A 22,864-nucleotide genomic window follows, 5' to 3' on the forward strand; every position below is an offset into this window, starting at 1 on the left:
TGAGCAATGGGCACGAGGGCTCGCAAGCGAAAAGCGAATCTTCACCAGCTTTGGAAAACTTCATGTAAACATAAACGTAAACGAATGCGATATAATTAAAATATTTATTCGATCTGCGTTTATTTGTTTTAAAAAAATCACCTCTTTAAAAGTACTAAAAATTTGTTTGCGCTGCATTTACGCAAATATTGAGTATAAAAAGCATTAGCGCACTCGTTTTCATTTTCAAATTATTTTCAAAATTAAAAATCTGTCATGACAATACATAAAAACTACTTGAAGACTTATTCAAAGCCGCCACCCGTCTTGCCAAAAACAGCACTTGGAAATCTCGAGTCGGTTAAACCTTTTTCTTCTCGTTATATATTCCAACTTGACCTCTGCGGTAGTGATGGAAGTGGTCTTGATGCAGTGGATGTTCTTGAATTTCTTGCCAGCGTGCTTTCTTCTCCGTCTACATCAACGTACGATACATCATCGTCCTGCCTCAAATTTGACGTCGATATCGCTGTCAAGTCCTTTTTTGATCCTTTTTTGCTTCTTCGCGGTATTTTCTCGTATGTGGGTCCCTCCTTCTTTGAAGATCTTCCGATCTTCTTGAAGAGCTTAAATGTACTGCTCGCCTTCGTCAACCTGGGCGAACCTTTGGTTTTCTTATTGACCGTGGAATAATGTGCTAGCGAAGGGGCGCTACGATGTAGGGTAAGCTTTTTAGATGGGTCTAACTTTCCTTTCCCTTCGTTAGTGATCTTGTTCAAGTTGGGATTGCTGGAATGAATGCTGTTTCTAGGAAGTGGTTCTGTGTATTCTGAATTTTCTTTCTGATCATCGACAGTCTGATAATGTGATCCGTTGACACCGGAGGAAGATTCATCATAAATACTTTGGTAATGCTGGGTGTCCCCATTGGAAGATAAAGTGCTTCCATTGATATCTATGGATTGTACGGATCCATTTTGGATAGTAGTTTTTGATGCAACCATATCAACCATAGGTGTAGGTGGTAGAGGTTCATCTTGTTTCTGCGAAGCGGAGTCTGTTGGTGGACTGGGTCCGGGTTTCACTGGACTGGCCGTTTTCTGGCCTTTTAACATGAATGAAGGTTTACTGGGAATGGGAGGAGGAAGTTCTTCGGTGGTTGAACCACTTTGTGGCAGAAATTCGTAGGACTTTGGTGTGTATTTTCTCGGATTTCCAAACACATCGTACTCGTTAGCATCCTAAAAAAATGTTCTGATTTTGAAACTGCGTTTGTACAAACGACGGGCAAGAAAGATAGTTTGAACTCGTTCAAAGCATGCGTAGTTCAATTCACGCTTGAGACTGCCTTTTCAACGATGAAAGTTATACAAAATATTATCAACTTAGTCCATTTTCCCTTCTACGAATAAAAAAAAATCAATCTAACATGAGTCTACTGCAACAGCAAGGAATCATCAATCACAAATTTTACTTACATATGAAGGAGGACTAGCCGTTGAACTTTTATTCAAGACCGCCTCGCTTCCTTGCATACTGTCCAGCCGGTCATAACTGTTCGTCTCTGGACCCTGATGTATGCTAGCCATGGATCGATCAAGTTTGTCATAGAAAACTGAACTTCCCGCGCTACTGTTCCTTGGCAACGAAGCGTGCTTCCTTTCCACTTTATCCTTATCCAGTCGATCATAAAATTCCGAATTTGGACTTTTGCTTGGCAACGATGCAATACGCTCTCTCGACAGACGACTGTATTCTGGTGGCGGACTCGAAAACCCAGAGCGGTTTCGTCCATCTACACTGCTAAGAGAATGCGATCGGTTTTCAACCGCTGAAGGACTTCCGTTGTAGCTATTCGTACGTTCCAGATGGTCGTAAGAGTCCCCGATTCTCTGTTCCCGTATTGAGCGTTTGTTATTGGCATTACCCCAGCTGCTTCTCGATCTTTGCAGAACTTCTTCCAGACTACCAAAGTAATCTAGGTGGTTGTATGAATTGCTTGCTCCGTTCACAGATGTCTGACCGTTTCCGTGGCGAACAATACCATTGTCTTTAGGTTGTCTAATCGGAGCGATGTCTTGTGGTTGACTGGGCATTCCGGGAATCACTGAAATAGTTGTGAAAAACATTGGTTTATTAACAAACTTACTTTCAGCAGTGGCGTAGCTAAGATTTTCCGCAAAGGACTCAGTTAAAAAGAAAGGGGACCGTGACTGTCATTAAAAAGAACGTAAATTAAGTACTATACACATCATATTTTTTTTGGGGGGGGGAGATTTCACCAGGGGATGGGAACTGGCGACTGGCCCCTCCGACTACGTCACTGCCGTAGTCTCGTCGTCTAATTACTCAAGAATTCCGAAACTATAATTGATTTAAGGTATTCGTCGATCATAGACCATACCTCCGAGATTTAACTGTGAAGGGCTCAACATGACGCTCCAACGTAACTGCCCGTATGCTTGAGCAATCTCATCATCGTTCGCTGAATCCAATCGATTTCTCGATCCTGGAGATTTGATGCGACGCGCTCTCATGGTAGTGTAATGATCAAGAAGATCAAATATGGCGTTATCTTCGTTGTTGTAGGTAGAAAACTTGTATTTGCCTTCTCCCATTGGCGATTTCCGACCGGCTTCAAACATAAACTCGTTGTTGTCCGTGCATTCAAAATTTCTTATCGTGGTCAGCGGCCATTGAGAGAGAACGGAGTGGGTCCTCTCCAAGGCAATGGTCATACCCCACTCCGACAGATGCAGTAGACAATTTAGGCTCTTGGCACCGATTCTTTGCATATCTTTTCTCTCGTCGCTGTCGTCACCTTTCACCCTAAAGCTTGATGCTAAAATACAACAAACGCGGTTTTTCAAAAAAAAGTCAATATACGAGTGGAATGCATGAGCATGATGGGGAATCGATGAACATGCAGTGAAAGAAAGTAATATTTTGCAAGTACTGATTCTACAGACCAAGTGCTCGTGTGCTGGGCTTACTGCTTCAGTTATTATAGAAGATAAAGCAAAGCTAACCCAGTTGTTGAACTGAGAACACTTTGCAGAGGAGATACAGGCCTTACTATACACGTGGTTTTCCTATACACAAGGTTTAATATCATTGTCATTAGGTCCCGAGATATTGCTTCAAATGAATAGTCGTTTTGCTCCCATGTTTCATAAAAAGATATAAAACCGTTGCCTTCAAAATGTTGAACGAATTTTACTTGTCACTACACTTAAGATTATGTTTGTCAATTTCAAATACTGAAGAGAGAAATTTTTGCGAGTTATTTTATCCACTCGCAAACAGCGAGTCACTTATTCACTCGCAAACTTCTCACACTCGAAAGTGACTTGCAACTGCATCGCGAGTCACTCGCTCAATCGCAACTCGTCACTCTCGAGTGACTCGCAATTCACTCCCCACTCGCCATTCGATACTCACGAGTCAAGTCATGTTACTCGAGGTCGGTACTGTATTGAATCCTTATCATCTTACCAATCATGGAAGAGCTGAGTCGAGTTTGCATCATAAGTTGTATGACCCACAAATCCATCGTCCTCTCGTTGCTTGACAAAAAATAATGAGCCTCTTCTTCGTTGGAAATCTCAAAATGATTCTTCCCCCTTTCCACTTTGTGTTTGTAGACGGCGTATTTCGGAAAAAGGCCGAAAGTGCCTATGGGATATTCTTTTCTCCAGTCCTCCTCCTTGTCAAACCACTGGAGATAAACATTGGAGTCACCTTCGTAACGTCGCAAAACGCAGAAATATTTCTTCCAGTACTTGCTTTTCTTGAGAAAGCCTTTGGTCTTATTGTACTCCTCTTTTTCCAGCCATCCCTACAATTCAGATTAGGCAATTGTAATGATAGGAAATGACGAATGATGTCATTGACGTAAATACAATACTGGAAGGCTACCTACTGATATATCTGTAACACACGAAATGAAGCCAAAATTTTGCGTGATCTGACTTTCAGACACGCTTGTGTGAGGGTCAAATCACGCGAGTTCATCCTCGCGATGCGTGATTGTAAACAAAGTGGACAAGTTAATAATAAACAACATGTTTACAACAGGAATTTTGGCAAAGCTACAGCAAGGAAAATTATTGTCTTTTTTCGGTTTCAACTTTGGCTTCATATTTCCAGGAGAAGGTAGCCTTCCAGTTATGTTTAGTTCAATGGGTGATATTCATGCAGAGAATGAAAAGTGCTTCCATTTGACTAACTTTAATATCTTCACAAAGACAATGAAAAGTGCTTCCATTTGATTAACTTTAATTTCTTCATAAAGACAATGAAAAATGCTTCCATTTGACTAACTTTAGTGTCTTCATGAAGATAACTAATGAAGAAAGCTAAGTTTCAAATTGTCAACAGCAAATGAATTAGGGAGACATGTTTATGCTTTATGTACAAATATTGTTCCTCATCACAATGTGCCATTTGACTTGACCTTCATAACTGACATATCCAACTGACATGTTGTAATCCTGCTGTGTAAATTTCAAAAACATATCATTATTCTTCAAAAATTTATTTTAGAGTGATAGTTCAAAACATTTGCAATGTAGAAGTAAATAAACAGGCTGCCTGGCTACATCACTGATGCTGTTAACTTTACTGCAACATATTTTAGGCTTCGGTATTGAATCAGACATGAATTGCTATTTCATACACCCAAACAGTTTCATTTCCTATGTTATATATAGTAAGTTCTAATTCAATATCATCCTTGACTTTCAAAGTGAAAGTAGGAAAACTTTCACCATGAAGACTAGAAATCATCACAAGTAATCAACTTTGATCAACCTAACAGTTAAATGGCTGTTGGTCATTTCTTGTGAGACCAATATCAGAGAGCGACTGTCACATGATATGGCTTTTATTTTTTAGTCAATAAAATAGCTTCAAGTAATAATGCATACCAATTAGAAAACAAACTCATTTTTACGCTAAAATTAATTAATGATCCCGAATCAACTCTTACTCATTTTAAAAGCCCATTGGGTTGCCAACATTGCGTTGATTTATCGGTTGTGAGGGAAATGAATTACAAAGCTTTGTTCTCATATTCATGTATTAAGACCCATCGTCACGCTTTTTGTCATTATAAATGGTAAATACCTTTAAGTGGAATTGAGTCGTACAATATCATCCTTCAGCAAATGAAACTGTAGAAATTGATAATTTCAGTTCACAAATATCAACAAGTAGGAAAGCGCGGCTCGCGAGCTATAAATGGTAATTGCAAAGAAAAAAAGAACGAAAACCGGAAGTCGTTAGAAAATCAACAAAGTTCGATACAGTTTTGAAGATAATTTTACGCGCAAACCACTCGAAAAGAGACGGCAGTTATGCACAGCCATACATATGTGTATCGATCGATATTAGTTTACTCATTTAATTTGTCAAGTGCTTCGACAAACTTCACTTGATTTCAATAAACACACAATTAAATATTAAATACAACCATATGACACACTCGCCAATGAAGATAAATTTCCACTCATTTGCGTAATTTACTTATGGATGGATGAATAATTCATGTTGAATACCTAAATTACCTGAAAAATCTCCTCAAAATTCGAGTTCATATCTTCCACTGCGTTGAACCAAATTGACGACGACACATTGATGAATTGATCTGGTAAATAGTTCGTAGATCTCATTGTCGGAGAATATTACCCGGTATTAATAACCGGGGTAATAGATTAATAATGATGATTGAACGATGAAATGGCTGACTTGTGCTATATCCAGTAGTGCTTATAAAACTATAAATTTTTAAGATAAACGGCAACTTTTTTGGTTTGGCAACTGCGGTTAGACAGATAATGCCAATGAGAAGCCAACAGTTAGGAACAATGACCTCCTGTTGGACATATGAGGTGTGAACATTGTTTACATAACAGCAACAGGCGTAGCACGCCGGTAGCACTGCGAGAACCGTAGATATTTCTTCTCAGGTGACAATTTCCTGTTCTTGCCTTATCGTCTTACTTATTGGGAAAAGGGTTTGGAAAAAATCCGAATAGACCATATGCCTTATTAATTTTTAATGAAAATGCGCGCTGTGCATTCTGGTCTTAGTAGTCACGCTACTACCACAGTAGTCACGCTACTACAAGGTCTATATAATAGTAATGTAATACATAAATTACAACAATAAAAAGGAAATAGGATAAATTAATGAGAAGCGTCCGAGCGTATTATAAACTAAATATTGTATTGAATTTAAAAACTTGAACATTGAGGTCAGGGTTAATTTTGTTAATGTGGAGTGCTTCTTTGAGTTTAAGGGTGAATGAGGTGTCGGCGGTGTCGATGATTTTGAAGCAAGAGGGTGAATAGTTGGTTTTACATGAGTGAGATTTAAGAAGGTGTCGGTAGATATGAGAATTATAGTCTGTTGTAGTATGTTCCCTGATTCTGGTGAATGGCGCGAAGTTTCGCCAATGTATCGGGAATTACATACCGCGCAATTGAATTCATATACCACCATAGATTTAATTGAATCAGGGATTGGGTCTTTGAATGAGAAAACGTTTTTGATTTTGATTGATGTGAAAATATTCTTTAATACGGTGGCTCACAAGGGCCACCACACAAAATAAAAATATTAATACACACACAAAATAAAAATACACACGCAAAATAAAAAAACACACACTAAATAAAAATACACACACAAAATAAAAATACACACACAAAATAAAATACACACACAAATAAAAATACACACGCAAAATAAAAATACACACACAAAATAAAATACACACACAAAATATGATTGCGGGCGCTTGCAGTGTCGGCTTACTCGGAATTGCTCGTAATTGATCGCATTTGTTTTAAAGTTCTAATGGTTCCAACTTCCAGAGTATATAACAAAATTCACTGATTTCACTGTGATCAATTATTTCAAAGTTGCTTACGATATTGCTCCCCGTATTCTGGTTAAAATTAAGGTTAATGTGTTGTCCTTTGAAAGGACATTATTGCTCTAGCCTGTCCTGTATTTGTTATAAACAGCTTTGGGGTACTTGAAGTTGAAGTTAACGGACTTGCAGAGCTCGAAGGGCAACTGCTTGAAGAGACGCTACTCGTCATTGACGCTTCAGAACCTTTTGGCAAAGAAGTTAATCTTCCCAAACGCACACCGCATTTGTGACAAAAAGAAGCTTCGTCAAGTGATTGTGCACCACAGTTGGCACAAAACATAATTATGCCAGGATTATGCAAGAGCTTGCTTTCGATTCCTTTCCAAATGTAATTTCAAATGTTTCGCTGTTGAAACAGTTAAATACGACGACAAGTCGACCACATGTTAAAATCACAATTAGTGAATTACACATATCTGATTATAAACTGATAATATGAAAGTCAGACCATCCGACACTGCAAGCGCCCGCAATCATATTTGTATTGTGTATTTTTATTTTGTGTGTGTATTTTTATTTTGTGTGTGTATAATGTATTTTGTGTGTGTATTTTTATTTTGTGTGTGTATTAATATTTTATTTTGTGTGGTGGCCCTTGTGAGCCACCGTACTTTAAACTTTCTGATATTTTTGTTACTTCATTCGATAACTTCTTTTCTTCCTTTGTTCGCTTTTTGATTGCGCTGCGTAATAGTCGTCTGCGTATCGCAAAGCTATCTTGGTTGTTGACATTTGGTTGCCGACACCTTTGGTTGTTGTCGACATCTTTGGTTGTTGACATTTGGTTGCCGACACCTCATTCACCCTTAAAATCAAAGAAGCACTCCACATTAACAAAACTAACCCTGACCTAAATATTCAAGTTTTTAAATTCAATACAAGATTTAGTTTATAATACGCTCGGACGCTCCTCATTAATTTATCCTATTTCCTTTTCATTGCTGTAATTTATGTATCATATTACTTTTATATAAACCTTGTATCACCTATTATTTCACTCATACTGAAGATGGCATCATGAGATGTCGAAACATGTCTATTTTCAAAAAAGTTGTCGTTTATATTAAATGTGTATTGGCAATAGTGCTTTTACGAAATTATATAAACATAATTCGTGAACTGCCTGTATCTGGACGATTTCACAGCAAAAAAAACTTTCTACGACAGGAAGGCTGGAAAACGTGGACAAGTATATTAAACGTGGTATATTTACATTCAAGCAACATGCCTCTGTCAACAAGATACTGATTTAAATCATACACAATTATATTCGTACCTCCACTATACTCGATATCCTGTAATGAAAATCAAGAACGCAACAATGGAAGATGAGAACTTCATGGTATATATATGTATTGCAGATATAAAGTGATTTGATTTGAGCGAAGTTTTACAACACACAGTTGATCAATCGTGGCGGTATTAACGAAGTGAATAACGCTAACAACATAAGACGGTGCTGCATAACTTCAGTCATCACATGTGCATTAATGTAAAATTTTCGGAGCTGTTTACAACATGACGTGTTTCCAATGAACGTAAGTCCTACTTTTACCTCATTCTCTCTCTAGAAATGTCTTCTCAAGAAATATCTTTTCGGTAATTCCCACTTTTGAAAAATTCATTTTCATTGCAAGAGTTGGAAATATTTTTTACAGGCTATATGTTTGCAAGAGAGAATTCTGGAATACTCGATGAGGTTACCTAGAAAACAGCATGTTCGCTTAAAAACTATTTCAATCATATTTGTTGAGTGACGACGCAATTGAATGCATAAAATTCAAGATAAAATCTACAATGACCGACGTCAAATCGACTGCCGTTTTTGATCTTTGGGTGGATCTCTGTTCAATGTCAATTTTATATTTTCAATTTTTGTTGCAATTGTGCATTGACCACGCTCATATTGAAGTACATTGATGCTTAAAGCAAAAGTAATTGCTACTATGCGAGATACAGAAATGATAGCTTGCAAATTATGTAAGAAAAGCATGCAGCAAGAACCCATTTTCAGTTGTCACATTGTGTTTACCTATTGTGTTGCGGCATGAGTCATCCTATAGGTGAACTTAGCTCAATTAAATTGCTGTTTGTCACGAGTATTTCTTTTAAACTTATACATGAGATACTTTAAAAATCGACGTCAATTACAAAATATTTAGACAAGTAGCTAAGGCGGACTTAGTAGCTCTTCATGTGTTTGTCAGTATTGTGCAACAGATAAGGTCGACGTTCTGCATGTGGATGTATGTACGAAGATACAGAGATCTGAAATGGACGTTCGCTTGCATTTGAATGAGACAAACAAATAATGGCCATGTCTGCAAAACCAAAATAGATAAAAAGCCCTTTGGATTTCTTTTAAAAGCATTGAAGAGGAGTTGTCTTATGGGTGGCTTGTGTTTGTTTTGCCCTCTGGAAGCAATTGTTAATGAATGTTTTGATAGTCATGAATGCAGAATATTCTTATTGTGTATTTATTATGGCACATTCAAGGAGGAACAGGACATTTTCAAATAAACTTTTTGTTGTAAATTACACTCAACATTCTTGTGAAGTATTAACTATGTTTAAGGTTATATCGTGGGCGCATGCGTACGTTCGCACGACGTTCGTTGTTTTTCTTTTATCGTAATAAAAACTTACTTTTATGTTCAAAGTGTTTTTTCTGCTGAAATATATCGTAATACGAACACTTTTATTGTATAGGAAGTGCTTGAGCTAATAGTTTTTAAACATGTCAACACCAAGTTTTCTATAAAAAAAACCAACCCACGATTATTGTTACCAAATTCATGCAAAATCCTAAAAAATGTTGAGTTTTTATGACCATGATTAAACTGTCAAGCAAAGTTAGGTTTTTGAGTGTTGCGCCTCTTGCGAATCGGAGGGACTTGCTGTCTCCATATTTAAATTAAAATTCCACTCGGGATTGATTGTAGTCACATACTGAAGAAAAATATCTTCGGTTTGCCTCTTATGACTATAATGCATTTTTAATCAAGAAAATGCGAGTGATCTCTTTCATAAATCGTATTTATTCAGTTCAAAACTTGTATCGATGACCATGCGATTATTGAAGTAATAAAGTTTATCTTCTTCACTATATCGACATTTCTTCGATTAAAATACGCGAAACGGAATTCCAACCGGTGTAACCGTTGCCCCTATATCCAGAACAGGCTGCTATGGACAGACCGACTCTCACTGGTCCTGCTGGTATGTTATTGCAAATGCCATCAATTACACCAGGAATGTGACGATTTACAGAACCATTTGCCCATATCAATGAGTCAATTGTTGCTGGATCTTTGCATTCTTTACCTATGCGTCAATGAATAGTGTATCACGATTTTTGTTTTGGAAGTACCTTACCATGCACCAGTTGTGAAGACATATGCTGCATAATGCAGCAGTTTTAACACTGTGTCAGTCAAAATTTTTAATTACAGATGAATTGTATTGAATATCGAAGCAGATCCTGGTCAAGCATGCATGTACGATCACACGGAAAGTAGCATAAATTTTCCACAAAAACCTGGCAACATAACATTGTGTATTGAAAGCTCAAGCATAATTTTTTTTATCAATTGTATCGTTTCTTTTAATATGAATATTCTTTTCTATTTTTAAAAACACGTGTTCTACTTGAATAAGTCCAAACTGCCTGCATGACATTATCTAGAATTCTTGCTCTAATTCTATTGTACATCCTTCTCAGGCTTCTCTTACCGTTGATTGTTATAAACCAGCGACGACAACATCCAGAAGAACAACCAATCACTCTCATAACACCGTTGAATGTCACTCGTAGTGAAGTATCTGTTTTTTCTTTGTTGAAATCACAAGAGAGTTTCTACGAAGAACAAGTTGAATCATTGTTAGAAAGGTCTTAATTTCTGTTTTATTCTTCATTAGTCTTTTACGAAAGTAAACTTTTCACACGCTTTCTTCTCACAAATATTTTGCACTGCAGTTTTAATTTTACTTACAGTGAGTGCACCGACGTCTCTATCGTCGTTTATGCTTTTAAATACGCATTGTTTTACCAATCTCTTTGTGCTTGTGTAGTATTGCGTTTTTGGACAAGAGCTTCCTCCGTCGTTGCAGTTACAGCTACAGCTTGCACTCTTAAAATGAAGAAATATTAAACCTCTAGTTGTCACTCTCTCTCATTTAGACATATGTAGTTAAACCAGGAAGCTTGAAGGAATTATGCTAGACTGTTTTGCATGTTAAATATTTAATCGAAAAATTGTTTGCATTGGGTGCTCGAAATAACCAACAAAGTATAATGAATTAAGTTAAAATGAATCATTCGATTGAAAATTATTAAGTCTAACTGCTGCACTTGTACTTTGCTCTTTGGGTCTTGGAATTGTCAAGCTTTTTTCATCGTTTTAGTAAAACTTATATATATTCTTATGATTGGCTATACTATCCATGGATGTGCAATGTCAAAAAACTTTGTCTATCTTATGACAAAAAGAAATATTTTTGTCGCGCCTTGTTAGTTCTACGGCCCTATTTTTTATGCAGAGTAAATGTACAATGATAATGTTACGAGAAGCTCATATATTTGCCAACATAAACCCAAATACTCTTTTGCTTATTGTCATTTAAGAGCTCAGTTTGTAGTTCATATAAATGCTGTGATGAGATGGTGTTTGTGCCATAGACTTTCAAAAATCATATCATTGTATCTAGGCTGGACTGTAACTTGCAAAGTATAACTCTTGTTGATTTATAACGCCCCATCAATTATCGTTCTCTTTAATCCTGTTTCCAAAACTCTAGGTTACGAAGCATGTTGCTAAACCCAACTACGTTGTGAGTGCTAAGTTTAACCGTGAACAACAATGCATGCTAGACGGACGGAAAATGTGTACGAATTTCAGAAAACAAAATCATAGGAAACTCATTCGTACCTCAACCAGACTTGGGTATCCATTGAAAAGAATCACGAGCACAGTAAATTGAAGTGATATCTTCATTATGTATTGCAGATATGAATTATTTTTGCTAAGCTTCCAACAGCAAACCGATCAATAGTGAATGGTAAAGTATATCATGCTCAGCTCACTGATGTATTTATGCCATATCATGCCAGCTCACAGAAATGACACGTTTCACTTACTGAAACGGAAGTTCTGTGATTGATTCTTAAATTACTCTCTTAAATAAATGTAAAGAATAAAGATTATTGTTTCTTATCATCGTTATTCACAAATGTTTTGACTGGATAACAACTTCAGTATGTACCATATATTTGTATAAATAATTATTTACAATAGGTCAGCTATTAATGTTCGTGCTGTATCCTTAAAATTACATAAATAAGATAAAATTATAAAATTATGAAATTATAAAGAATGGAATATACTTAATTCGATTTTCTCCGTGGTGTGTTCTTCGATCCTCTCGTTCTCTTTTTCCTTCAGCAAAATTAAACAAAGTTTCTGTCAACACTTCTGCTCATTTGTTCAAAGCTCCAAAAAAAGCAAATAATGGTAGTAGGTCGTGGATAAATGGCTTGGGGTATAAATAAAGTCTTTGTTTCTACGTATGCACACTTGAAGCATACTGCTGAAGCCAACAAGAAATAACACGCGTCACTATCATAATAAAAATTCATGATTTTGTTTTGGGTTAAAAATACTATTCATTGGATCCATCTATCTCTTACAAAACCCTATACGTCTATTAGTCTATACGTCTATTAGTGATTGCTTTAGTGATTGGTTTCTGCCTGAGCTGCCAATTTCCACTAGAGTAAACAAGTACCTAGCATCACAAACTGCCAACAGAACAGTGCTATGTGTTCCTACATGGAAATAAAAAATTGTTAAAAAATCATACTCGCTTAATCACAATATTCACAAACATGCAGTTTCACTTGACTTGTCCAACATGTAAGCAGTAAATTTACAATGTATATCGTTATCTAAGAACTCTTATTTACCTTTATAGTTAAAAAATGACGAACCATCCCGAGAGGGACATTGCATGACTACATGTTTGCCATCAATGGCTCCGCAACACATTGGGAAGTTCCACAACTGCCAAAAATCTGTTGCGATTTTTTCCCATTCGCTTGTTGTCGTTGGAGGCTTGATAAACTGTTGCAACGCAGACCACAAAGCTTCGGAGGACTCCTCTAGGATTTTGGTCACAGTAGCATGGCCAAGTCGAAAACTGAATGCTATGCTTTGTTGAGAATCGCCTGTTGCTAAAAAGCGAAGAGTAACAGCGAGGCGTTCTTCAGGACTCACAGGCTCGCGGTATAAAGAATTCTTTTTCAAGTATGGCCCAACCAGACCAAGAAGTAAATCAAACCGCGAAGGGGTCATCCGAAAGTATTGATAAAATGATTCAGGATCATTTAACCGCATTTCTTGAATGAGGCGATGGTATTCCTCCAGTTCTTTTCGCCGCTTTAAAATATCTTTAATCCAAAACCTTTTTTTGTATTTATTCCTTCGTTTTCGTCTTTGGCGAAGCAAAAGTAGAATTGCTAATTTTCGCTCCTCTTTCGACGCCATTTTGAATTGCAGCACGCATTAAATTTATGCACAACGCAAAACGCAACACTGGAGATTAATAATCCGTGCGTTTTTATCTATGGATGTACGCACGGAAAAAAAACGCAACAGTGGAAAGCAGCCTTAAGACGGTACTATATTAGACTGTATATTAAATTTAATTACTGTGCCCAGAGTCAAAATAAAATCAGTTGATCGAGCTATAAAGATAATTCCATTTAGTGCAGTTTACCGTTAAGATAATTAGAGAAATTATAAGAAGTGTATTTTTTATGAGAATCATTACAACAGAATTATTGCCATTTAGCATTTGAACTATATTATCTCGTGAGTACTAATCTGCATTTCATAGTATTTCCAGCTCTGCTGGTATCAATATCTCTTTTGGTTTAACTCTATAACTATACAAGTGTATGCTTTGAATAATGAATTACTTTAAATCCACTATATAATTTTTTATATACGTTGAGCAAGCAAACATTGCTTGAAATCATTATTTTTTCACAACGCTTAATTAGGACATATTTTGGCTTTTGCTGATGTCAACGTCACAATTAACAAAGAACTTTTATACGGCCTGCTGTTGAGTCCATGAGTACATTCTAGTCTGCTTACATAGAAATTAACACTTCCCATCAGCTTATCATTGACTTTGTTTCAACTCTTTTGTTATAAAATTGCTGATTTTCATCACAATAGGTAATATGCAAATATCAACATTCATCTTTTCAGTATTTTCTTATCTTATGACAAGTCACTTGCCAGATAACGTTAATTACTCTTTAGACTCGTAGCTGCACAGCGTTGTCTGTAAGCAGTGAATCCACTGATTTATTCTAGTGTTAATGATTATCACTTGTTCAGGTCTGAATGAGATAATTTGTAATGCAGAATGTTGTATTAAAATTGGCACAGTAATTAAAGAATACATTGCCTGCCAATAACAATCAGGCAGGGTTATGTGGTTAGGCTCATAAGTATGTAGCAGAGTATTCTATAATCGTTCTTCATATCGATATTGCATGGATAGTTAAAATATTTTCAAATTAGATCTACAGTTGCACAGAAAATTTGTTTGAGTTTGATACTTCAGATATCTTGAATTAAGTATGAATGATGCCTTGTTTACATTTACTGAATTTTTCTCGAGTTCACAATTTCTTTATCAGATTTGGCTGCTGTTCATTTTATACCATTCCAAAACACTCCAGTCAGCGCGAAGCCGTAACATATCAATGATATCATTACTCTACTTCATTGTAGACATTGTCAAAAAGTTGCAGGGATGTTATTGCAGAACTAATATATTTTCTTGTATAAACTGCAGAACGTACATAAATTTAATGTACATCCTACATTAACATTCAGAAACATACGTATTTTCCCGACCAAAGAGCGGATCGAACCACTTTTCACTTGCACCAGATTTGAATTAAATATATATGATTGGAGTAAGTAGGAATTGGAGTAATTCGTTTTTTATTCATATTATAATACGTCGGTACAAATGAGTCTTGGTTTCTCTTGAATGATTTGATCAATCGAAATCATCTCGAGTTAATCACAGTATGCGATGTATACAAAAAACGGTTCAAAATGCTCTTGTAGTTAGCTAAGTAAATTTCAACGAAATAAAATATACTTTCACTTAAATGTAGGCTTAAGCTTTAATTGTTTTAACGCTTAAGGTGTAAACATGTAACCATGCCATGACCATGGACCAGATGTAGTTAAAATGAGAATATTTAGAGAAAACAACTCAAACAAAAGCGTAATCACCATTCATTTCAATAATGAGTCAATTTACAATGACATAAGTTAGAAGAGGATGGTTCATGAAATATGCATCTCACGCTACATCCTTAGCACAGCGAAATCCCAAATTCGACGCTGAGCTATCTGGCGTATTCTTACTCCGAGCAGCACATCTGTATCGATAGCAAAACGACTGAAAAATGTTCGAAACAATCAGATAAACGAGTTTAAAAAAATGAAACTTTTCATTTGCCGTTATGTAAATTGTCTGATCAGATCCCGAGATTACATGCATTTTACCAAGCTCTATATAAGTTACAAAACAAGACGCGAATTCCCGTTAATTCATGACGCTAAGCTTGATTATATTAACGCTCGTACAAGCACTTTTTTTATAATGATGATTAAGGAGGGCATTCATATTCGGGTACATTCTTCTTTCCAGTATAAATATAGCCAAAAAAATTCAAATAAAAAAATTGATTTCGTCAAAAGTATTTTACCTTATGAACCTTTTTTCTTTACTCTATCAACACCATCGCTTGGACCAATCTACACATTAAAGAAAACGACGTTGCGCTAACAAAGACACAGGATTAGTACAAAGTTGACCATTATAAATAGCTGTTTAGAAATATAATTTCATCGCTAAAGATTCGAAAAACGGGTAGTAAACAAATTTTATGTACAAGAAAGACTTGGTAATTGGTCAGCTAATTCAAATTTACTTCTACAATATAATTTCAAAGTGTTGTGATAATGGTGATAGTACAATTTTCTGTCTATACCTGCATGGTAAAGTATTGCACGGAAAACTCGAAATTCCTCGCTAGCTGGATCTTTCAATGACTCATCAGTGCAGTAAGTATATTTCAAGATTTTTATATTTCAAATCAATAAATACTCACGGGATTTTCCTTAGTTTCTGATGAATGACGAATGTCCCACCAGTCAGCAGTCCATTCCCAAACGTTGCCCACCATGTTATGAAGATTATAGTCATTTTGTTTGAATTTCCACACAGGTGCTGTTCCCGCGTATCCGTCTTCCGCCGTGTCCTGAACGGGGAACTCTCCTTGCCACGTATTACAACGATGTTTCCTTCAACTTTAAAAATATTTCCCCAAGGAAACACCCTACATATACACATACATACCAAACGCCAAAGGTTAGGTATATTTAAAACCACGCAAATCTCGTGAGTCTAATGCATCAAAATGCCATGAACAATTCGAAAAAGTTACTAAATGCCTAATAATTTCTACGAAATTTTATTCCTTTGTTCCAAATCTTGGTCATGTGGCATTTACAAAAATGAAAATGGCAACGTGTTCGTTGGAAGAACGTGATTTAGTTGAAGAAATCGCAAATTTAATTCATAGAGAACATAGAAACTTAAAAGATAAAACACACTTCACAAAACATCATCTTGTAAACTCAAGATTCGAAGAGACGTGATTTAAAGCAATATTCGTCTTTATTTCCAAGCCATGATAAAGCAATAGAAATAATGTCGACATTTTGCTTTGAAGTGATGAGGCGTTAGTAGAGGACAAGTTCTTCACAACGAGAAGTGGCTGAAGAGCAGGGGCTTTTGACAGATACGTGCTTTGCGGCTAACTGTTGAAAAATTTAAAGAACAGTCCTCTTCCAGCATGTCAAAATCAAGGAGATTTTGTAGAACAACATTACAAGAATTGAAAAATATCAGTTCATTAAAGTAATTTAACTAGGCAGTTAATAGGGTGAAGGAGGTGGAGGGTGCAATGAAATCTTATGTTTTTGTACGTAGCACAACGAAGCTTTTGCAGGTAAATTTGTTTGAACAAACGCAAAAAATTGCTCTTTTTCTAATATATATACATAATATAAAACCATAAATGACTAAAAATCAAGCAAACCTTTTTCGCTGTCCAAAAGCCATTAAAGAAGTTTCTTGCTTTAAAAAGACAACATCCGCTATACGCATTCATTTTTACAAAATTTGAAATTCACCCTTCTCTTTTTCCTTCCCTTTCCCCTATAATAACCCCTATGCAATGGCATTAAATACAAAATAAGAGGTGAAATTCTTCCGCACTTTTTATGCAATCCACCACGACAGGCATACTCCCATTCAGCTTCGGTAGGAAGCCATTTACCAAGCCATTTGCAGTATGTCAATGCATCTTTCCATGATACATGTAAAACTGGGTGGTCTAGCCTGAATGAGCATATAAAAAATTATTTGACATTTGGTTGTATTTTTTTATTAAAATTTACTCCTGTTTTTCATAATTCGTCAATAACTTTAGGTTTTCATAATTCGTCGTTTTATGCATTTGTTGACATCTTTATTAAAAAGCGAACGACTCTTGCTCCATGCATAGTTTTTTACTCGTAAATATAACGCCACGTTTTGCGGCGATTCTAGTCTTCGCTGCAATTGCTTTCTCAAGTGAACAAAGTTCATCTTCAGAAACCTAAGAAAAGCGCAAACAGGAAACCAATGTGTTTTTGCTACACGCTCTCTGTTGTTTTTGTTACTTGTTATCAATTGCGACAGTGGGTAAAGTGGCCAATCAAATTAAAGCATTTGCAATAGAATACCAATTCGATTCTATTGATACTCATAATTTAACAGCTCCCACGGAAGCTGTTTTACCAGAGCCCTCTATTATAGAGGGCTCTGTGTTTTACTTGATAAAAAAACCTTGTTGTGATATGTTTACACGAACACTAAAGATTTTTCCATGCACATCACAAACAAGAGAAAATTGATCTTGTCCGTTAATTTCGTGCATACTTTGCGTTCTGAATACTTACGTACGTCGATGGCATCTGTTAATGTGACAACATTAGATGTCGTGAAAATGTCTTTGTAAATATCTCCCACAAAAACGGTGTGCGTAAGCCTGCTGCTAAAGCTACAGAAGAAGCCATTAGTCCCTAGAATTGAAAATTAAAATTTTGTGCATCTTTTAGAAAAAGTTTCTCCCGGAAGTACGACCATTGCGGTATTTGTTGATGGTACCGTGTCATATGATGATGGAAAACCGAAAATATTTTCGCAAAACTTTGTTTTAAATGCCGAGGGAGATGTTTGGAAAGTCTTCAGCGACTGTTTTAGAATCACGCCGTAACGTTGCACGCTACCGACTGACAAGAATACTTTTTCAATGGTGAACGTTGTTCTACCGTCCGAATGTCACATTGGTAGATTCCGGTTTGGTTTGGTAGATTCCTGGGTTTCGCCACTTGGCGACCAAATTATCTAACGTAAAGCTTTGTATTGCATGCTCTGCTGTGTGAATGACAAACATGTGACAAGGTTCATTGTCCTTGGCACTAGAACTACACCTCTGAGGATCTTACATCCAACCCTAAAATGATTCGTGAATCAATTCCAAAGAATATATTTTGGTTGTTATTAAACAGCAAGATCGTGCTTTATTTTAAATCGTGCTTGCAATTTTGTCAAGCACATTGTTCAGCCTAGCAATTACGAACGATAACCAACAAACAAACGCAAAATAGCAACCACATAGTGTAAACTTATAACATATACAATATAACGCATATAATTCAAAACAAACTATTGCGTTACACTACCACTGATTGCTACTGAGCATTACAATTTGCATTATTTTGCGGCTAGTTTGCGTAATGTGATTGCTGTCTTGCGTTTTTTAGTTGCTTATCAAGTTATTAACGAAAAATGTGTGGTTGTTAGTTGCAAAATTGTGTTGTGTTTACGCTATACTATCGCTACGTAGCTATGTGGTTGCGAGTTCGCGTTCTGAGGTTGTTTATTCACGTTAAGTGTTTTGTTATTGCATCACTCTTTAAAATCATTGAGGTTACAAAACTATGAAAAAGACAAAATGTACCATTTGGAAACATGCGTAATTCTAGAACAGGCTGCTATAGGGAGACCGACATTAACTGTCCCTGCAAATATATTATTGCAAAAGCCATCCAAAGTACTTGGAGAGTGACGATTTACCGACCAGCCTGCATATATTTGTGTGTCAATTGTTGCTGGAACTTGGCATTCTCTCCCTATGCACCAAGAAATAAGTACGATAGAACAGACAGAATCTTTCAAACCCAAAACTTAATTTTGTCGTTTTTTAATATTTTTTTTCTTTTTTAAAAAATGCTTCGAGTATTTATTGATTGTGTGTTTTGCTGTATCAAAAACTCCTGACAGGTGTATATTACACTTAGGTAATTCCTGTTATAGACTTCTCTTACCGTTGATTGTTATAAACCAGCGACGACAACATCCAGATGAACAACCAGTCACTCTCATATTACCATTAAATGTCACACGTAGTGACGTGTCTGTTTTCTGTTTGTTGAAAGCACAAGTTACTTGCTGTGAGAATAAGAAATGAAGTCGTGATTTCAGTTTCACTTCTCTTCACGTTTTTAATGTAAGCCAGTTACTGTTTACAACTTTTCTTCTTGCAAAATAAAAATTGCAATATGATTTGAAATTTTAACTTACAGTTAACGCGCCAGCGTTATTGTTGTCGTTTAAGTTTTTGAAAACACATTGTTTTACCAATGTCGTTGGACTTGTGCAATGTTGCGCTCTTGGTATTGATGAGCTTCCATAATGATTGCAGTTACAGTAGCAGCTTTAAATCTTCAAGTAAAAATACTATCGAAATACCATTCCCCGATTATTTATCACAGAAACGATTTCACAATCTAAGCGAATAAAATTACAAAAGGATTTCGCTGCATTTCTTTGCACGTATCAAAAACTGTTTACACGGTAAAACAAGAACAAACAAATCAACAAATGAACAAATTAAAAGAATAAACGATTTATAAACAATAAACAAATCATTCAAATAATAATTTGAATAAAAGCTGTCCGTAGCTTGCTTTGTGCGTATTAGAAATGTTTATATACTTGGCGATGGGACTATGACAATCACATAAGTATCTTACCAATAAAGTGAGATGACGTCATTTCTTATGTCTAAATATTCTCAGTTTCTATCAGTCTTCAGAATGACGTCATCTTTTGGTGGTTAGGAATAAGAATGCCCCTCAATCTGCTACAAACATGTAAGTCAACTAGCGGACTTGAGAAGGCGTTGCACCCCCAAGTTGCCTTTCTTTGTGATTATTACTTTGTGTACATGACTATGTATCATTATCATTACAATAATTAAAACATTAACCTTTGCATTAGTAAATATCAAATGTTCTGCTTACTGTTAGGCAGTTAGGTGTAATTGATCGGGAAGTGTTGTGCCGACTACAACTGAACACACGAATATTCACACTCTCATTCAACGTTCTAGCTACGGCCCTACTGTAATTAGGGAACATAAATATTGCCTATTTTTAAACGAATCACGCAAGTGCATTTTTAGTTAATGGCAACAATCTTTGTGTAGCTACAAGTTTAAACATCTCTTTGCAATAGCAACGGGAACGCGTTCCGTTATCATACCTTGCCTTTCGGTGTATCAGCTTTTTGTTGCAAAGAGCACAATTTAATTAATATGTATAATTTAGAAATATTCGTTGGAGTCGACCACCTTCAAGTCGATCGTTAATTTCTGCTTTGACTTGTCGTAATTTAGCAACAAGATGAGTAAATTGATGCTCTCGCTTCCTTTGCATTGCTATACTCTTCGTATGGTTGTATCTTAGTGTACCATGATATCGCATAGTAATCAAGAGTTTTATTTAGTACGCGCAAAAACAACATGCATCGTTATTTTTTATGAAATCTAATTAGACTTTTATCAAAGCACATATAAGGTTTCAAACTTGGAATATTTATAGACATTTCATTAAGATAAACATAATTCACATTTAATATAAACGACAACTTTTTTGAAAATAGACATGTTTCGACATCTCATGATGCCATCTTCAGTATGAGTGAAATAATAGGTGATAAGAGGCACAGATCATCTGGCTGGAAACATGGCCGCCGTTTAAAATACCCGGATTGTAGGGGACACGAACATCAAAGCTTCCGACATCGAGTGGCGCTTCTGTATGTATCTATTCTGTGCTACTACGGTAAACATCTACATGGCCACTGCGGATAGTGAGTGTGTAGCTGTTCTTTGTCGTCTTTCAGAGGTAACTCAAACGAATGAAAATCCTAGTTCTTTTCAGAACTCTTGCACGGGTATTCAGGACTTTGTTACATCTGAAGCTTATGGCAAGGAAATCCCAGAAACGTCGACGAAGGCGAAGATAGTTGGTGTAAATTCTAATACCGTTGCAAGTCCAGATGAAGAACTCGCGACATTTGGCCGCTTAGATTGGACTAAGTCTTTGCTAATCTTCCATCTTTTACGCACGAGAAGCTTGAGCATAAGCTTGTTGAAAGTAGAAGAGGAAAATCCGATAATTATGCGCCTAACGCTTTTAGAAATATGAAGAAAGGTTACGGTCTCTGGCGAGAAGGATATGTAAAGAATACAATGGTAAAAGCAAATGTTCCTACTTCAAATGGGGAGGTTGTATTTGTTGTAAAGGCGCGTGTTGGTGCATCTATGAAAAGTGTGAGCTACTCTGTATATGTTCATTTAAATCAGAGAACTGCTGAAGTGGAGTATAGTATTTGTAACTGTAAAGCAGGACAACGTGGATGCTGCAAACATGTCGCAGCGTTACTTTACACAGTGTTAGACTTTGTGAATCTTAAGCTTTCTGCTGTTCCTGCCGAACATACGTGTACTCAGCTACCTCAAAAATGGAATGTACCATCTGGCAATTCTAAAACTCTTGAGAAAGCTGTAAAATTTGACCACTTGCTTTTTGAAAAGGCTGATGTAAATAAGACCAATAAACAACATTCTGTAAGAGGTGTTAGAGAGAACTACTGCTCGACTCCACCATATGCACAAGAACTTACCAAAGAAGACATCAAAATAATGGCAGATGCCTTTCAAAAAGTTAATAGGGCATCATTGTTATGTGAAGCATTTAAATCAAATGAATATCAGCCCTGTAATACTTTTGAGACTTCTTGCAATCGAATGATAAAGAGGAGAAAGCTGGTGGAGTCTTTGCCTGAAGATCCATCTTTGTGTATTATAAACAAGATTTTTAAGAATGTGGCTACAGATTATAGTCCTCCTTTGGGACATTCTAAACAACAATTGGATGTAATGTTGAAAACAGTTTTTGTCACAGTTATCCAAGCCAAAGAAATATGCATGAATACAATGGAACAAAGTAAAAGTCCTTCTTGGTATGATGAAAGGTGCAAAAGACTAACTGCTTCTATTTTTGGAAAAGTTATAAATCGAAGAAAAACTATACACCCTACATTGTTGCTTAAAACAATCACCAAATCTAACAAATTTTTTTAAAATATACCTCAACCACTAAAGTGGGGTATAGATAATGAGAAGATTGCTCTTGAAAAATACAAAGCTAAATCTTTACTGGAAGAAAATACACACTTAAGCCATTGTGGCCTGGTTATTAGCCCGAAATGGCCATGACTTGGATGTAGTCTACCTTGTCCTGCTTTACAGTTACAAATACTATACTCCACTTCAGCAGTTCTCTGATTTAAATGAACAAATACAGAGTAGCTCACACTTTTCATAGATGCACCAACACGCGCCTTTACAACAAATACAACCTCCCCATTTGAAGTAGGAACATTTGCTT

General features: G+C 36.2%; 5 protein-coding genes across 8 annotated transcripts; 1 reads left to right on the plus strand and 4 right to left on the minus strand.

Annotated features, from left to right (window-relative positions):
- Positions 1-90: 90 nt before the first annotated feature.
- On the minus strand, positions 91-5,814 carry LOC124438218. 3 transcript variants are annotated; one of them, XM_046988223.1, is made up of 6 exons: positions 5,547-5,603; positions 5,107-5,153; positions 3,475-3,817; positions 2,384-2,821; positions 1,458-2,086; positions 91-1,220 (listed from the first exon to the last, which is right to left on the minus strand). In XM_046988223.1, the coding sequence occupies exons 3-6, from the start codon at positions 3,530-3,532 to the stop codon at positions 360-362; spliced, it is 1,986 nt and encodes a 661-aa protein (XP_046844179.1). In that variant the 5' UTR covers positions 3,533-3,817; positions 5,107-5,153; positions 5,547-5,603; the 3' UTR covers positions 91-359. The 3 variants fall into 3 exon arrangements, with proteins under 3 accessions (XP_046844179.1, XP_046844178.1, XP_046844180.1); XM_046988222.1 differs by lacking the exon at positions 5,107-5,153 and having other exon boundaries at positions 5,547-5,814; XM_046988224.1 differs by lacking the exons at positions 5,107-5,153; positions 5,547-5,603 and adding an exon at positions 4,209-4,418.
- A 4,124-nt stretch (positions 5,815-9,938) lies between these two features.
- Positions 9,939-12,022, minus strand: LOC124438230 (collagen triple helix repeat-containing protein 1-like). Of its 2 annotated transcripts, XM_046988246.1 has the most exons (4): positions 11,849-12,022; positions 10,913-11,050; positions 10,653-10,776; positions 9,939-10,244 (listed from the first exon to the last, which is right to left on the minus strand). In XM_046988246.1, the coding sequence occupies exons 1-4, from the start codon at positions 11,912-11,914 to the stop codon at positions 10,024-10,026; spliced, it is 549 nt and encodes a 182-aa protein (XP_046844202.1). In that variant the 5' UTR covers positions 11,915-12,022; the 3' UTR covers positions 9,939-10,023. The 2 variants fall into 2 exon arrangements, with proteins under 2 accessions (XP_046844202.1, XP_046844204.1); XM_046988248.1 differs by lacking the exon at positions 10,913-11,050.
- Positions 12,023-12,152: 130 nt separating this feature from the next.
- LOC124438228 (putative nuclease HARBI1) lies at positions 12,153-13,634 on the minus strand. The gene is made up of 2 exons (XM_046988244.1): positions 12,883-13,634; positions 12,153-12,744 (listed from the first exon to the last, which is right to left on the minus strand). The coding sequence occupies exons 1-2, from the start codon at positions 13,460-13,462 to the stop codon at positions 12,629-12,631; spliced, it is 696 nt and encodes a 231-aa protein (XP_046844200.1). The 5' UTR covers positions 13,463-13,634; the 3' UTR covers positions 12,153-12,628.
- Positions 13,635-15,104: 1,470 nt separating this feature from the next.
- Positions 15,105-18,037, minus strand: LOC124438696 (formylglycine-generating enzyme-like). Its single transcript, XM_046988890.1, is given in 5 exon segments — positions 15,105-15,410; positions 16,126-16,316; positions 16,319-16,353; positions 17,298-17,420; positions 18,003-18,037. Coding segments are annotated over 5 exon segments (483 nt in total). The 3' UTR covers positions 15,105-15,311.
- A 3,352-nt stretch (positions 18,038-21,389) lies between these two features.
- Positions 21,390-22,557, plus strand: LOC124438697. Its single transcript, XM_046988891.1, has one exon. It carries the CDS (start codon positions 21,616-21,618, stop codon positions 22,555-22,557), a length of 942 nt encoding a protein of 313 aa, XP_046844847.1. The 5' UTR covers positions 21,390-21,615.
- Positions 22,558-22,864: the final 307 nt, after the last annotated feature.

Source organism: Xenia sp. Carnegie-2017, unplaced genomic scaffold (genome assembly GCF_021976095.1).
Source record: "Xenia sp. Carnegie-2017 unplaced genomic scaffold, XeniaSp_v1 HiC_scaffold_19, whole genome shotgun sequence".
Taxonomy (NCBI): Eukaryota; Metazoa; Cnidaria; class Anthozoa; order Malacalcyonacea; family Xeniidae; genus Xenia; species Xenia sp. Carnegie-2017.